The following is a 16,452-nucleotide window of genomic DNA, read 5'->3' on the forward strand; positions in this document are numbered from 1 at the left end:
TGACCTGCTATTGTAGCCATATGTAGAATGCATATGGCTCTTCCAGTTAAGTTTCTGGTCAATGTAGCATCTATTTATTTTAAAAGTACAGGAATTCAGCTTGTTACAGGACACAATTAAGTTATCATAAAAAGTGTACAATAAATAATTTTTGTACACTGATGACTAGTTCTGTGGAATCAAACTGCAATTTTAGTCATCAAATCAGTTTTGATGTGTGCTGGCAATGGCATGGCTGCAATACCCAATACAAATCTCACACAACTTCTGACATCAGAAAGTGAACAGATCACTAAGTTATAAACAGGCATTTCATTACAAAATGAAAACAAAATAGATTCTTTAAATTTCTTTAATATAGGCTGAAGCAATCATTACACAGAAGAGGCTGACACAAAAATTATATATTGTTATATTTACACCTGTCAAACAAAATGAAACTCCACAAGGAGAGGTCAACTCTCAATACAAACCAGAAACAAAAACCACAATAATTTACCATTAGAAACAATTCTAGTTTCAGTGTGATTTTTTTTTACAATATGCAAAACACGTCAAATGTTTACTATTCCAAAAACAATTCTGTTTACGCTTTATTAAAATTTTGGCAACATTCTTTAATATTTAACCATGAAGAGATGCAAGGATGTGTGATGAATTTTAGAATCTACTTTGACATACTATGTCTTGATGAAGTTTGCCTACGCTTCTCTTGCACTGAACAATTACTGTTGTGGCTATGATTTTAGTATTAAGAGCTAGTAAGTAACCATTGACTATTAGCATCATCTGCAATCTGCATCAGCTGGAATTACTATTGTAGATTAACTATTCCTGTCTCATTGTATATTTATTTTTTCAGTTACATTTTTGTATCAGAATCACCACAGGCACTACAAAGATCTTACTATTTTCTAACCAGGGACTTGTTTATTAAACATGTTGCAACTGTGTAATTTCAAATGCTAGTTTGCTCAATCTTTACTGCAAAGATCAAACACAACTTCATTTAAAATGAACAGCAGCTCTATATTTTGTGCCTCCAGAATGTTTTGTACATTCTCTTCGATGGAAATTATCTGTTTTCTGTGCCTCGTGAAATGTCAAAATATTATTTAAAAACACCTGCAAGATTAAAAACACTCATAATTGCGCTTTGTGGCTAATGCTTAAAAAAAACAAACTGCATTTGAAAACAATTTACACACTTGCTATTACCTTGTGCTGACATTGTAAGGGCATTGAATGATGACAGAAGAGGAATGAAGGGGATGTACTGGTTTACTGAAAATTGCATGAGCTATACCAGCCATTATTGATGCAAACAAAATACAACATTGACAAAGCAAAGGCTTAGTTTACCAAAAATGCTAAACACATATTAAAGTATTAATCATGCATAGAGGAGAAGGCAATTATACACAATGTTTGTACTCTCCTCAATTTACAGCTTCCCGTATTCAAAATTAGGTATGAATCGAGAGCTGCAATACATAACAAACAAGCCCCTGAAAGTATTTTTATTAGAATGTATTGTTGCACAAGGGATAAGACCTGAGCTGTAATTCTATGGCTACTGCTCTGTCATAGATGAAAATTGTGTTTTGTTTTCTTATTATTGTACTCTATGGGTTTTACTTACCCAGCCTGCTGGGTGAAACTTTTGTTTAAAAAGAAAATTTGAGAAAAAGGCAATGTTATTTAGAGAACTCCCTGCTACCTTTTGAGTTTTTAAAAAGATGTGATACTACTGTATGTCGCATACTTTCCACTGTTTTAGCCTACAATCCACATTTAAAATTAGAAAAATAGTGGAGAAAGGGAAAGGTGAAGAGGGCATATGAGCTGCTGCAGGTATAGAGAAAATAACATTAGGCCACATGCATACAAACAAGCCAATTTCTGTGGTCAGTTAAATTTAACAGAAAGCAATGTCTAAACAGTTTATGAAATTACAAATTCTGTTACTGTGAATGGCTCATTTCAATAGGATCAACATTAAGCACTAGAAAATTATTGTATGTTTAAATGTGTAAAAACATCCTTTAAATCTGTTACTGTCATGGCACTCTAACGACTAAACATTAAATCCACGCTGACTCATCATGCCTTAGTTGCGCTGTATTGCTTATATTATGTTAGCTGGTAGTCTGCTATAATTCACCTCTATTTACTGTACAGACAGTAAATATGTCTAACACTGAGTGATGCTGCTTATCGCTCCATCCTATAGAAAAATCTTTGTACATGGATAAAATCCAATAAATAAAATCTTCCATTTTCCTCAATATGCTCTGAATTCAATGTACTCTTCAACTTTCAATCACTGAACACCCACCCTGACAGTTTTAAATAAAATTATCCATTCCTCAATAAAAAAAATCTTTTAACATGTTGTGCTCTGTCAGATTACAATGAGATTCATAGCATGTTATATATGATTTGGCACCTTCTGGCAGAAGGGAGAAATAAAGCAACTGGCAAACTAAAAAGCAGCTGCAACAGGAAACACAGTCTTTATATTTATAGACTGTAAAATCCAAAGGATAATGCAACTAGTAAAGCTTCCCCCAATCCCCAACTGCCTTTTCCCCTTTATTCCACCAGTCTCCTCTCTCATGGGCTTCTCAAAGAATATACATGGTGGTACGTTACTGAGAGAATCATTTTTCCCCAAATACACACTGGAATGGATTTCTCCAGATCACAGAGACCCCTACCTTAATCTCCACACTATAATCTGCACATTTATGAAAATCTTGGGGCCGAACGGTCATTAGTAGTTGTTTTTCTCAGTTTTACTCCCCGTCGGATGGCGCTGAGCATGTCTTCACCTTGCGGAGGCAAGGGGGCCGTGGAACTCTCACTTGATGCATCTGGCTCCTGCAGGCTCAAAGCTACACCAGAGTGATCCCCTGCTGCAGGTGCCAAAGTGGGAGCCAAGTTGGGGGCTCCAAGTACTGTTGTCATCTGTTGGCTCATTGCAGACTGCCTCTCTTCTTCTGTGGGGTTTATGGACTGGGCTGGCACAGGTGGGGTGACAGGTGCCTGCGTGCATGGAGGTGAAGATGTATTGCTTTCTGCAGTCTCAGGACCCTGTTCTGAGCACTCCTCTGGCCCAGGCTGCATGCCAGAAGACCCACTTGCTTCAGGCACAGTTGGTGTTTTAACAGGAATCACAGGGGTCTTAATCGGTATTGGGCCTGCACCTACAGTTCCTCTTCGGACTGAGGGTTTGGTTGAAGGCGTCCGCCTAATTGTAGCAACGCCTGGAGTCATCACTGGTCCAGAGTTTGTGGGCAAGCCTGCTGTGGATGCAGGGCGCTTTGCCTGGAACATGCGGCGATAGGACTGGCTTATATCACTATTTCGTGGAATGGTGGAGGACTTGTCAAACTCAGTCTGTTCAACATCTTGGTCACCACTAACCGAGAAGTAATCATAATCTGAAACTAAACAGATTATTAAAAAACAATTTTTGAAATAAAATTGACTCTGCTTTGCAGTAAAATGTAGTGATATGCATAGATCTAAAGACCGGAAAATGTGTGGCTTGAATTCAATTTCATTCTTTGTTGCTGTTACTGCTAATGAGGGAACAAGGAATCTTTGTGTCTGCTAATGCCAACACATTACTAATTTCTAGTTTTGGCTGGCAACTGAAAATTAATGATCGAGATCATGTATTTGTGGACAAGGTAAAAACTCCCCAGTTTCATTAGCCAATACTGCAATGTATTGAAAGGCAATATCTGGAGTATTGTATTCAATTCTGACCACTGCACCTTGGGAATGATGTGGAGACTCAGCAACTGAGCTGTTTTTTTCCAAAAAATGTTTTTTCTTAGAATGGCTTCAGAATTTCACCACAGACAGCCTTTCTTCTTTATAGACTGGGATGTACAGGTGAGGTGACAGATGCCTGTGTGCAAGCAGTTGAAGATATATTGTTTTCTGCAGTCTCAGGACCCTGCTCCGAGCAGTCCTCTGGTTTAAGCTCCATGTCAGAAGACCCACTTGCTTGAGGCACAGTTGGAGTTTCAACAGGAATCAAAGATGTCTCAATTGGTATTGGGTCTGCTCCTCTACTTCCTCTTTGGACTGAAGGTTTGGTTGAGAGCTACCTACCAATACTGAAGCTGGGGTTCTCCTCAGTGCAGAGAAAGATGGGAAATTTCATACAGATGTACAAGATCACAACAGATTTAGATAGGATAATAGAGAAACTATATTACCAGATGGGTGTTAAGTACAGGAGGATATGAATTTAATGTCACTGGTAAAAGATGCAGTGTAACCTAGGGAAACGTTCTTTTTATCCCCCAGTCGTAGAGTGTTGTTATGATCGGGAATGAAAGCATAGTGGATGTAGATTTCAAAAAGGAATTGGATAAATACCTGAAGGTAAAAGATCTGCAGGGCCAAGAGTCAAGTACAGGGAAAATTTGACTGGATTGCCCTTTAAAAAGCCAGCGAGGACTTGATCGACCTAACAGCTACTTCCTATGCTGCAGTAATTTTACATCAGTTGAACACTGCATAAATGGATGCACATCTGATTATGCCAACTATCAAAATTAATTCAAAAGTCACTATAATGAGCAATTGCCCAAAATGCAGATAGCATATTACTAGATACAAGTATCTGGCAAACTGTTCTGCAAATAAGTGACTGTTGCACATTCTCTTGAATGGGAATGCATGGGGAAGATATCAAGGAAAAGTAACAGGGGGCACATGAATTGCTCCAAAGTATTAGCATTGCTGAATAATATTTCTGTTAAATGGGCTCCATCTGTCCCTGATTTTGCAAAGGATGTGCCTGGTCATGTTGTCATAGAATATTCCATTCAGCTGAACTGTGCAGTTTACCTGTCCCTTGTAGAAAAGTTTGTGCACAAGAACTCTTTTGACCATAGGTCAATCAGACAGTTGTCTGCACGGGATGTCCAACGCCCCGTGCGAGAAAGAGAATTCTGTCAGGTGTCTCCCCAAGTAGAATGTCAAAGCAGAATACTTCTTCACCAGAATTTAAGTGGTTGGATGGTGACAAGGGCCCTCTGTCAGACCCACATGCAGTTGAAGTAACCATGCATCATACGCTGCCCTTGAAGTGACTGGCAGGGATAAGACTGTCACCCATGTCCTCTGGAACGTGCAAGTCCTAAGGTCTGGAAAGGAATATACTAGTCTTTGTCAAGGTTCATCCCATACAGCTGTGTATCACGAGTCTATATGCTTTTCCAAGGATGCACATAGAGAAACGACAGGAGTCAGTATTGGAGAAATTAATAAAACTAAAAGGCAATAAATCCCCAGGACCTGATGACCTGCATCATAGGGTTTTGAAGGTGGCAGCTAATGGATGTACCGTCTGCTGTCTTCCAAAATTCCACAGATTCTGTGATGTACCGAGAAATTGGAGATAGGAAATGGAACCCTCTACTTAAGGAAGGATGGAGAATTGAAAACCATGAACCCTAGATGAATTAGACAGAGTTCAGCAGTAGGAACATCGCTGGAACCTATTAACTGAATGGGAATAGGGCACTTTGAAAACAGTAAAAAAAAGGGTTGGCAAGGTCAACATGGACTTCTGAAAGGGAAATCATGTTCAACGGTCTGTTGGAAATGTGAGGTTGTAATTAGCAAAACATACAAGGGTGAATCAGTTGAGGTGCTGTATTTGGAATTTCAGAAGGCCTTTGATAAAAAGGTACCACACAAGAGATTATTAAACAAAATTAGCATAGAAGATGTTGATGGTAAAGTGCTGAATTTAGAATAAAGAGCAGGAATAAATCAGTGACTTTCAAGTTGGGAGGCTGTGATGAGTGGGGTGCCACTGGAATGGGTGCTGGGGCTGCAACTGTTCACAACCTATATCAATGATTTGGATGAGGGGATCAATATATGCAAATCTGCTGATGATACAAAGCTGTACGGCAATTGGGCTATGAGAAGAAAGCAGAGACACTTTTTGGAGATATAGACAAACTAAATGAATGGCCAAGGACATGGAATATAATGTAGAAACATAAAGTCACCAGTTTGGTACAGAATATAGAAAGGCAGAGTATTTCTTAAAGGGCAAGGGTTTAAAAAGTTGTGTCCAGAAGGACTTAAGTGTTCTTGTACAGGAAGTTAACAAGTACTGTAAACAGTCAGAAAGGCAAACAGTACATTGGCCTTTATTGCAAGAGGACTTGACTACAAGTGTAGAGATGTCTTGTTCCAGTTAGCTGGTGAGACAACATCTGGAATACTGCTTACAGGTCTGGTCTTCCCAGCTACAGAAAGATGTACTTATATTGAGGGAGTACAGCAGAGGTTCACCGGATGAATTCTTGGGATGGCAGATTTGTCATGAGGAGAGGTTATACTTCGGTGTTGAGTGATGCAAGGTGATCATACTGCAAAGTACAAAATTCTTATGGGCCTGGCAGGGTAGGTGCAAGGATAATGTTTCCCCCCAGCTGGGGTGTCTAGGACTAGATGTCACAGCCTCAGGAGATGGATCATTCAGGACAGGAAAAAAAAAGGAATTTCTTCACCCAAATGGTAGCGAACCTTTGTGATTCTCCACCCAAGAGGCCAGTGAATGCTCAGTTGCTGAACATATTCAAGCCAGAGAAATCCAACAGATGTCAAGGGAATTAAGGGACTGGGGTTAATGCAGCAAAGTGGCACTGAGCTTTGCTGAGTGCAAAGTTTTCTTTCCAGCGACGAGAGAGCGGAGATTGCCGGAAAATAACGAGGTTTTTTTTTCTCTTTCTAGCGTTCGGGACAGCGGCGAGTGACTGCGCAGGCGCGTGACGTCACCCGGAAGCGCGCGGGCGATTTAAAAGTCGGAGGTTTGCCTTCAAGTTTTCTTTCCAGCGACGAGAGAGCGGAGATTGCCGGAAAATAACAAGGTTTTTTTTTCTCTTTCTAGCGTTCGGGACAGCGGCGAGTGACTGCGCAGGCGTGTGACGTCACCCGGAAGCGCGCGGGCGATTTAAAAGTCGGAGGTTCGCCTTCAAGTTTTCTTTCCAGCGACGAGAGCGGAGATTGCCAGAAAATAACAAGGTTTTTTTTTCTCTTTTTAGCGTTCGGGACAGCGGCGAGTGACTGCGCAGGCGCGTGACGTCACCCGGAAGCGCGCGGGCGATTTAAAAAGCAGACGAGCATATCTAGCGGGCAGCTGAGTGAGAGGGAGCAGAGTGGGTTCGGCTTTGGCTCAACGGGCTTCGGCGAGAGCGGGAAAGAGGCGAGATTATAGAGAGGGGTGAGTTATTAGTTTAGTTCAGTGTTGAGCTCAGTGATATTCAGCAGTATGCATCTGGGATTAGTGTTGTGTTTGGAGTGTCAGATGTGGGGCCCCTGGGAGACGACCAGACTCCCTGATAACTACATCTGCGCAAAGTGCACCGAGATGCGGCTCCTCAAGGAACGGATTGAGAGTCTGGAGCAGCAGCTGGATGACCTTCGGTTGGTTAGGGAGAGCGAGCAGGAGATAGACAGGAGTTATAAAGATTATGTAGACAGCACCTTAGTGGCGGTCCCCCTCAAAAACCGATATCTCATTTTAGATTCGGTTGGAGAGGATGACTTCATAGAGGAAGACCTCAGCAGCCAGGACCTTGGCACCGTGTCTGATACTGTGGTCCAGCAGAGGAAGAGACATGCAGTGGTTATTGGGGATTCGATAGTAAGGGGTACAGATAGGAGATTCTGCGATAGCGATAATGAGTCTCGGATGGTGTGTTGCCTCCCTGGTGCCAGGGTACGGGATATCACAGACCGTGTCGAGAATATTCTGAGAGGGGAGGGTGAGCAGCCAGAAATCTTGGTACATGTAGGTACCAATGATGTAGGTAGAAAAAAAGAGGTCCTGAAGGAGGAATACAAGGCATTAGGGAGAAGGTTGAAAAGTAGGACCTCAAGGGTAGTAATCTCAGGACTACTACCCGTGTCGCGTATCAATGACAGGAAGAATAGAAAGCTCTGGCAGTTAAATGCGTGGCTGAGTGACTGGTGCAAGGGGCAGGGCTTCAGATTCTTGGATACCTGGGACCTTTTTTGGGGGAGGCAAGACCTATTTGCTAAGGATGGGTTGCATCTAAACTCCAAAGGGTCCAATATCCTGGCGGGAATGTTTAATTTAGTTGTAGGGGAGGGTTTAAACTGATCTGGCAGGGGGATGGTAACCAGGATGCTAGGTTACAAGATGCTAAGGTGAGGGAGAAAGTGTATAGAAACGAATCCATTGAGGATGGCAAGAATGACAGGCAGGTGATAAGTCAGGATAATTTACTGAATAATAGAAGTACAACAAATCAGGATGTTAGGATACAGAATGTTAGGATCGGGGATGAGGATGTTCGGATACCGAATGTTAGGATAGGGGATGAGGTCTACACGAACATGTCTAAGATAGTAGGTAGCGAAGATAGTAAGAAGGATGGACAGGTAGAAAGTCAGGATAATCTGCTGATCAATAGAAGTACAATAAAATCAATAGCAGATACCAGTCTAAACATACTATATTTAAATGCACGTAGCATCAGGAATAAAGTAGATGACCTAGTGGCACAACTACAGGTTAATAAATATGACATCGTTGCAATCACTGAGTCGTGGCTTCATGATGGATGTGATTGGGAACTGAATGTCAAGGGGTATACAGTATATAGGAAGGATAGGAGGGTAGGCAGAGGGGGAGGTGTGGCCATGATGGTTAGTAGCGATATAAAATCAATAGAAAGGAAGGACATTGGGTCAGAGGAGGTGGAATCCTTATGGGTGGAGCTAAGAAATAGCAAGGGTAAAAGAACAATAATAGCAGTCATATATAGGCCCCCGAACAGCAGTCAGGAAGTGGACCATAAGTTGCAGATTGAGATAGAAAAAGCGTGTCAGAGTGACAATGTGAAGATAATTATGGGGGATTTTAACATGAAGGTGGACTGGGAAATGCAGCAAGGCGGTAGTACTCAGGAGAGTGAGTTTGTGGAATGTCTAAGGGATGTTTTTCTGGAGCAACTTATTGAGGAGCCCACCAGGGGATCGGCTGTTTTGGATTGGGTGCTGTGTAGTGAACCCGAGGTGATTAGGGAACTAAAGGTAAAGGAACCACTGGGAACAAGTGATCACAATATGATTGAGTTTAGTTTCAAGTTTGAGAAGGAGAAGCTGATAACTGGTGTATCGATATTTCAGTGGAATAAGGGAAATTACAAAGGTATGAGAGATGAGTTGGCCCAAATTGATTGGAGGAGTAAGTTAGCTGGAGGGACAGCAGAGGAAAAATGGAAGAAATTTCTACAGGAAATAAGGACAATGCAGGACAGATATATTCCAAGAAAAAAAGAAGGTTTTGAATGGAAAAAAGGCACAGATGTGGATAACGAGGGAGGTGAAGGATAAAATAAAAGCAAAAGGGGCGGCGTACAAAGTAGCAAAAATTAGTGGGAAAACAGAAGATTGGAACGATTTTAAAAATCTGCAGAGAGAAACTAAGAAGGTCATTAGGAAAGCAAAGATGAGTTACGAAAGGAAGCTGGCGGACAACATTCGGAAGGATTCTAAGAGTTTTTTTAAATACATAAGGAATAAAAGAGAGACACGGGTTGACATAGGACCAATTGATAACGGTGCAGGAGGTATTATAATGGATGATAGTGAGATGGCAAGGGAATTGAATGAATATTTTGCATCGGTCTTCACCGTGGAGGACATAAGCAATGTGCCCGTTAGTCAGGAGTCTCACGAATTGGAGCTGAGTTCAATTGAGATTAATAGGGAGAAGGTGCTTGGAAAACTAAAGGGGCTTAAGGCTGATAAGTCTCCCGGACCGGATGAGGTGCATCCCTGGGTTCTGAAGGAGGTGGCTGTGGAGATAGCGGAGGCATTGGCGATTATTTTTCAGGAATCGATAGATCCTGGCATGGTTCCGGAGGACTGGAGGGTAGCGAATGTAGTTCCGTTGTATAAGAAAGGTGGGAGGCAGCACAAAGGCAATTACAGACCTATTAGTCTGACGTCAGTGGTGGGAAAATTATTGGAGTCTATCCTCAAGGAGGAGGTTACCGAATACCTAGAGGCGCAAGGCAAGATAGGACCTAGTCAACATGGTTTTGTGAAGGGGAGGTCCTGTCTGACCAACCTATTGGAGTTTTTTGAAGAAATCACAGGTAGGGTGGATAAGGGAGAGGCGGTAGACGTTGTGTATTTAGACTTTCAAAAGGCCTTCGATAAGGTGCCTCACAAGAGACTGATTAATAAGATGAGAGGTCATGGAATTATGGGCAGGGTAGCAAAATGGGTGGAGAATTGGCTGGTTGGCAGGAAGCAAAGGGTGGAAATAAAAGGATCTCGTTCTGGTTGGTTACCGGTTACTAGTGGTGTGCCGCAGGGGTCGGTGTTGGGGCCTCCCCTTTTTACCTTGTACATCAATGATTTGGATGATGGAATAAATGGTTGTGTGGCTAAGTTTGCGGATGACACCAAGATAAGTGGAGGAGTAGGGAGCATAGAGGAAATAGAAAGAATGCAGAGGGACCTAGACAGTTTAGGAGAATGGGCAAGGAAATGGCAGATGAGATTCAATGTTGAGAAATGTGCAGTTGTACACTTTGGAAGTAGAAATAAGCGGGTAGATTATTATCTAGAAGGAGAGAAGATTGATAGTGCGGTAGTACAAAGGGACTTGGGGGTACTCATACAAGATACCTTAAAAGTTAACCACCAGGTTGGATCGGTGGTTAAGAAAGCGAATGCTATGTTGGCATTCATCTCGAGAGGTATAGTGTATAAAAGTAAGGAAGTGTTGATGAGGCTCTACGGGGCGCTAGTGAGGCCTCATTTGGAATACTGTGCGCAGTTTTGGGCCCCACATCTTAGGAAGGATGTGCTGACGTTGGAGAGGGTTCAGAGGAGATTTACGAGAATGATTCCAGGAATGAAAGGGCTTAAGTATGATGAGCGTTTGTCGGCTCTTGGACTGTACTCGCTGGAGTACAGAAGGATGAGAGGGGACCTTGTAGCGACATTTAAAATGTTGACAGGTAAGGATAGAGTAGATGTGGCTAGGCTGTTTCCCTTGGTGGGCGTGTCCAGGACCAGAGGGCACAATCTTAGAATTAGAGGGTACAGTTTCAAGACAGAGATGAGGAGAAGTTTCTTTACCCAGAGGGTGGTGAAATTGTGGAACTCCTTGCCACGCACAGCAGTGGAGGCCAGATCAGTGGGGGTATTCAAGGAGGAGATAGACAGATATCTAAATAGTCAGGGTATCAAGGGATATGGGGATAAGGCTGGCAAATGGGATTAGAATAGTTTTTTTTTTCTTCTTCTTTTTTTCCCACCCCATTTCTTTTTCCCTTTTCCTTGGAGCAGACTCAATGGGCCGAATGGCCTGCTTCTGCTCCCTTATCTTGTGATCTTGTGATCAGTTGCAAAGTCACTGAGATCAGCCAAGACCTCATTTAATAGCACAGAAGGCACGAGGGGCTGAAAGGCCTACCCTGCTTCTACTTCACAAGTCCTTGTGCTATTGAAAGATTTATCAACTCAAGTTGCCTAAAACTTGGACTTTCAGTGCAAGGAGCTCTCCATGCTGAATGCTATGAACTGGAACATTCCAAAGTTGAAGACTATGAGACACTCTGAAGCTTGGTACAGTCATGGCAAAGGCTCTAGGGGGATAGCCACAGATTAAGGTCCTCCCATCACTCCAGTATGGGGCCAGAGGCTGCATAAGTACTCTTGAACATGTTGCTCATGGAATGTATGTGAAAGAAAGATTGATGTCACGCCAATATAATGAAAATCTTGTAAGCAAATGGAATGATGTGCTTTGTACTTGAATGGTGCTAAATAAATGCGCTGTATTACTTTACTCAAGTTATGCAAATATGTATATCTTCGGAGAACCAGTGATTAGTTAATAGAACTGCTGTAGAGTCAGCTGGAGGCTGTGTATTGTCATGCCGAAGGAGCTCAGTTACTTGGAGCCTCTGCAATATCTGGACACGTTAGTTAGGGTCTGTCTGGTTGTTCAATGGCCCTCTGAAGGCACCAAATGAAAGGTCCTGCACAGGTGGTGTCCAGATATAGGTAGGGATGGTGGATGCACGTTGGGTTTCTGACTGAGAAATCCTTGTAACATCTGATTCTGGTGCTGTAGAGTCATGGAAGGTAGCTGAGAGTGAAGCACCGATGGTGAGCAGTTCTGTAAATATGAACATGATAACATTGTTACTAAGGTGAGTGTTCACTCTGGTGAAATAAAAGCGGTTATCGGCAGTTTATTCTGCAGTGTGAAAGTCTGGGATCTAGAAAAGACTGTGCTGAATTTCTACCACAGCTATTTAGAGGCCACATTGTATCTGTCTGCACATATATGTACTTAAGACAGGAGATATTTACCATGGGACAGATGAAGATCCAAACTAGCATTGTGGATCGACATGGGATTAATGTGCTGCTGTCTGACCATCTTTACATGGTATTCACAGTAAAACAGCCTTTGCTTTTGGGACTGAAAATGGAATTGTTGTTGTGAAAAGCCTACAGAATCAAGCATCTGCAGTGCCTTTGTGGACTGTGACTGGTCTCCAATACTTCTTACACATCTCTCCTCTTTTGCTTTAAAAAGTAACTGACAACTGTATCCTGGCTGGTGTTGACACCAATTTCTTTGAAGTGTTTAGGAATAAGTAGTACAACTGTATTTGAATGTATGATGGTTACCTCAGAGTTCAGATCTACTCAGCACAGCAGGTTGCAACCATCAGGATCTACACCATGCAGTCAGCATGGATATGGACATAGGAATGCATGAGAGGGTGGTGGCAGTGGTAACATAGAATGCGGAATTACCATTTTGTACCTTCTCTATGATCATGCTACACTTTTGAAGTTGTGCTCGAAGTTGAGCAACCACACCGGCAGGTCACCGGCAAACCTAAGCATCAAAGATGTGGCAGATAAATCAGGGGTGGGGAGATGGAAACCATTCGTAACTTTCACGAGCAAAAATCTAAAGTGTTAACTAGTCTCAGCAAAATTCTGTGTCGTCCCTCCATCAAGTTCCACTGAGATCTGCTTTGTGTGGTAAAGTAAACAATCCAAATGTTTTATTTTTGGGAGGAGAAGTGTTTGGAGAAATGGTAATGTATATTTGAGAGAAATGTCATCCATTAGAAATTGGTAGCCAACTGGACTAATGATATTCTTAAATAGGTGGCTTATGTACTGGTGGCATCGAGCTACTGGAATAACTTGATCCCTAAGTCTATTTTCACATCAAGTCTAGATGAGCAGGAAATTAAAAAAGCCTTCATTAAATGTGGAAAAATATCACTTAATTGATGAGTCAGCTCCATTACAATATATTTATTTCTACAACACAATGTTAATTGCCATTGTGTGCAACATAAAAAGACTTAAAAATTATGATAATTCTCCTGTTATTTAAATGAGTATTGAGGTTGATACCCATGTCATTGTGTACCAGTTAAATTTAAATTAGTTTGCTCCAAGATTATCGTTGAAAACTAGACCATTTCTGGCTGAAAACAAGGAGCTTTCAATGATGAAAATCATACATTGCCAATATACCAACTAAATTACTAAAGGGTAAAATGCTTCATCCAAATGTCACCTATCAAATACAACAACATTCTGAAAACTTTTTAGTAACTAATCATTCTTAGAAGTCCAAATCAATTTGAGTTGCGTTTGTAACAGAGGAAAATTAAGCCTTTTTGTTCACATAACCAACTTTTATCAGTTTTTCCTTGTAAGCCTAAACCAGAGTTTCCCGGAACTTGTAAGCTGTTGTACCTACTGATCGACAATAAGGATACAGGAAGGACCAAATTTCAACCCTATTGTACTGAACCGAAGTGTAAAAAACATAATATTTACCCTGCTAGATTAATGTTTGTGAAATTCATAGTAGGATATTGTGACTCTACAAGTCACTAGGACTCCTCTTCATTAAAGCTTGTTTTGACTATTACGATGAGAGGATTGTAACAATCCAGGTGTCCGTCCTAAAGATAAAATTAATAGGTGTGCTCACATTACCTTGCGAAGGAATTGTGTCTTCTGAGCAGCATGGTGTGGTAGTCTGTGTGCTGTATCCACTGGAGCATTGTAAGGAATCCCTACTGCTCCTCTGCGTATCCAGTTGAAGACCTCGGCTCAAGGCCAATGCTAATTCTTCATGAGTTTCTACTTCCTCCCCCTGCTGCCAAAATAATGTACGTTACATTAATACTGCAATAATTTTAAAGCTAAGATTTATCTAATTATATTTAGCATTCAAACCAAGATATGAAAAAAGTTAGTTTCTCATTTTAAATATTTTACTCCTTAGGTGTGTTCCAGGTTCAGCCTTTGAGTCATTTGTTCGTGACAGAAAATTCCTCAACCTGCTTTTTGAAAACTGTGTTGAACTTCCGAGAAGATGGATATATTTTTCTGCTGTTAATGTAAAAATATATCTGGCACTCATGGTACCAAGTTGATAAAACTAGCAAAACAAACATTGTCTGGAAAATGTTAAAAGACATGATGCATGCATTCATCTCCATTCAGGTTTCACAGTAGGTGTCCCTTTAGGTGGTTAGCTGAAGTATGTAGCATCTCTGACAACGTATAGAATTTACAAGACATGACTGTACTAAAATCATTACCTTTGCAGCAGTGGAGACAGTCATACTTCGAGTTCTCTGAACCTCATCCATCTGTACGTTCTGGCCAATGGATGCTGTTGCCTTAGGTTCAGTATCTCGACGCTGCTCTGTGTCTTTACGCTTTGGTAGAGTGTTTACACCTGGCTGATCATAGGGACCTGGTCTTGCCCAGTCCTAATTAAAACACAGCAAGTTTAAGAAAATTCAAATGTATCCAAGTTGTTATTATTTTTGGATATTGTATCAAAAGATCCAAGATACTGCAAGATAATGATAGGGAAGTTGATGAGAGGAACACTAATTATGGCTCCATTGGCTCAGGTGAATGCAGAGTGTCAGCAAATGCTTTTAGATTGAGTTTTATCTAAAAATAAAATGATCAGATTATTTTAACCAGTTCAAGTAAGTAGATTTGACAGACTGGAAACATTTTTCCTTTTCAGAAAACTAATTCTGACTTGCTCTATAATAGAGTAGGGTAGAAGTGGGGAAGATAACTCAAACAGAAATAGTTTAAAGGAATTATATAAGTATGAAAACAGCAATTTTTATCTGTTTTAAATTCTTAGTAAATTACAATTTAAATCATAACACAAATGTTGTAACACAATGTTATTTCTGCAAAGATGGTGATAGAATGAAGAGCAAGAAGGAAGAGGAAAGCCAAAAGGTAGTTGAGGGAGGAGATGAAAGTGGCTGGGGTAATTCATCTGAAGTGTAACACTTCCTTATGATATCTTGAAGACCTAATTAGGTACAAAAGTAATGCAAGAGAGTATCAGATCAAAGTGGCTTTGCAAACTGTATAAGCTGTTCTTCAAACAATAAAAGGTTATCTGTAAAGAATGCCAATTAACTTTACTTAATTAATTCAAGCTCATTTTGGAAAAGCCGAGTACGATTGCTTTTAAAAACCACATGAAAGTCATCCAAGGAAACAGTTTTGGAAAGTAATAGAATATTTTTTTAAAGCTATGCAAAATAAAATTAGAACCACAAACCTTCCAGCTAGGAACTGATGATGGAAACATGCCAGGCCCAATGGTATAATAATGAGGATAAACTGGGAGAACTGCTGAACAAGGTCTGGAACAGGGTCGGGAACAGGGCTGAAAATGTGGGAGAAAGCGTGTACCAACTGAGGCAAGGTATGGTTCACTAGATGAATTGAAGTGATCAAACCCATTTGTCAACTGCAAATAAAAAGAAAAGCACAACACAAAAAACATACAAATGGAATAAAAATGATGAAGAATGTCTCAAGAACAATAATACAAAATCAGAGGGAGCAATAAACATGAATTGAGAGCAATCATCACAAAATAAAACAATATTCATTACTGAACAACCTCAAGGCCAAACTTCTTCCATTGAAAGATAAACATTTCACTTAAAACACAGTTAACTTAGAAGCACATATTTCTAATATTAAAAATATAGAAAAAGGAAATTCAAATGACTCTACAAATAGTATAATGGGACTTCAGTAATTTCCTATATCCTTACTAAAAGAACATTTTTAAGCACAGGTATGTTTTTATGGACACAGGATCTGAAGCTTTCATTACTAGGTTAAGCACCTCAACAGGTGTTGATTCATTCATGGATAGTTTGAACAGCAAATATCAACAAGTAGTTTGATCCCCATTGACCCAGTACATTGGACACACATACACACATCATTGGAAAGTAAATTAGGAATGGAAACTTCATGTAAAGTATTTATCTTCTTGCAAATGAGCATGAAGGTAAGCCAGCAGTATCC

At 40.8% G+C, this 16,452-nt stretch overlaps 1 protein-coding gene across 7 annotated transcripts in view; it reads right to left on the minus strand.

Moving 5' to 3' along the window:
- Positions 1-334: 334 nt before the first annotated feature.
- Positions 335-16,452, minus strand: part of LOC127574085 (protein MTSS 1-like) — a 148,577-nt gene continuing 132,459 nt past the window's right edge. For 4 of the 7 annotated variants that reach the window (XM_052022739.1, XM_052022744.1, XM_052022740.1 and 1 more), the window contains 4 exons: positions 15,689-15,880; positions 14,688-14,861; positions 14,077-14,239; positions 335-3,452 (listed from right to left, as the gene is read on the minus strand). In XM_052022739.1, the coding sequence (XP_051878699.1) occupies positions 2,749-3,452; positions 14,077-14,239; positions 14,688-14,861; positions 15,689-15,880 (1,233 nt within the window). In that variant the 3' untranslated portion in view covers positions 335-2,748. The remainder of the gene's footprint in view (positions 3,453-14,076; positions 14,240-14,687; positions 14,862-15,688; positions 15,881-16,452) is intronic. The other 3 variants (XM_052022746.1, XM_052022745.1, XM_052022741.1) reach the window with 2 other exon arrangements.

This window comes from Pristis pectinata, chromosome 9 (genome assembly GCF_009764475.1).
Source record: "Pristis pectinata isolate sPriPec2 chromosome 9, sPriPec2.1.pri, whole genome shotgun sequence".
NCBI classification, from domain to species: domain Eukaryota; kingdom Metazoa; phylum Chordata; class Chondrichthyes; order Rhinopristiformes; family Pristidae; genus Pristis; species Pristis pectinata.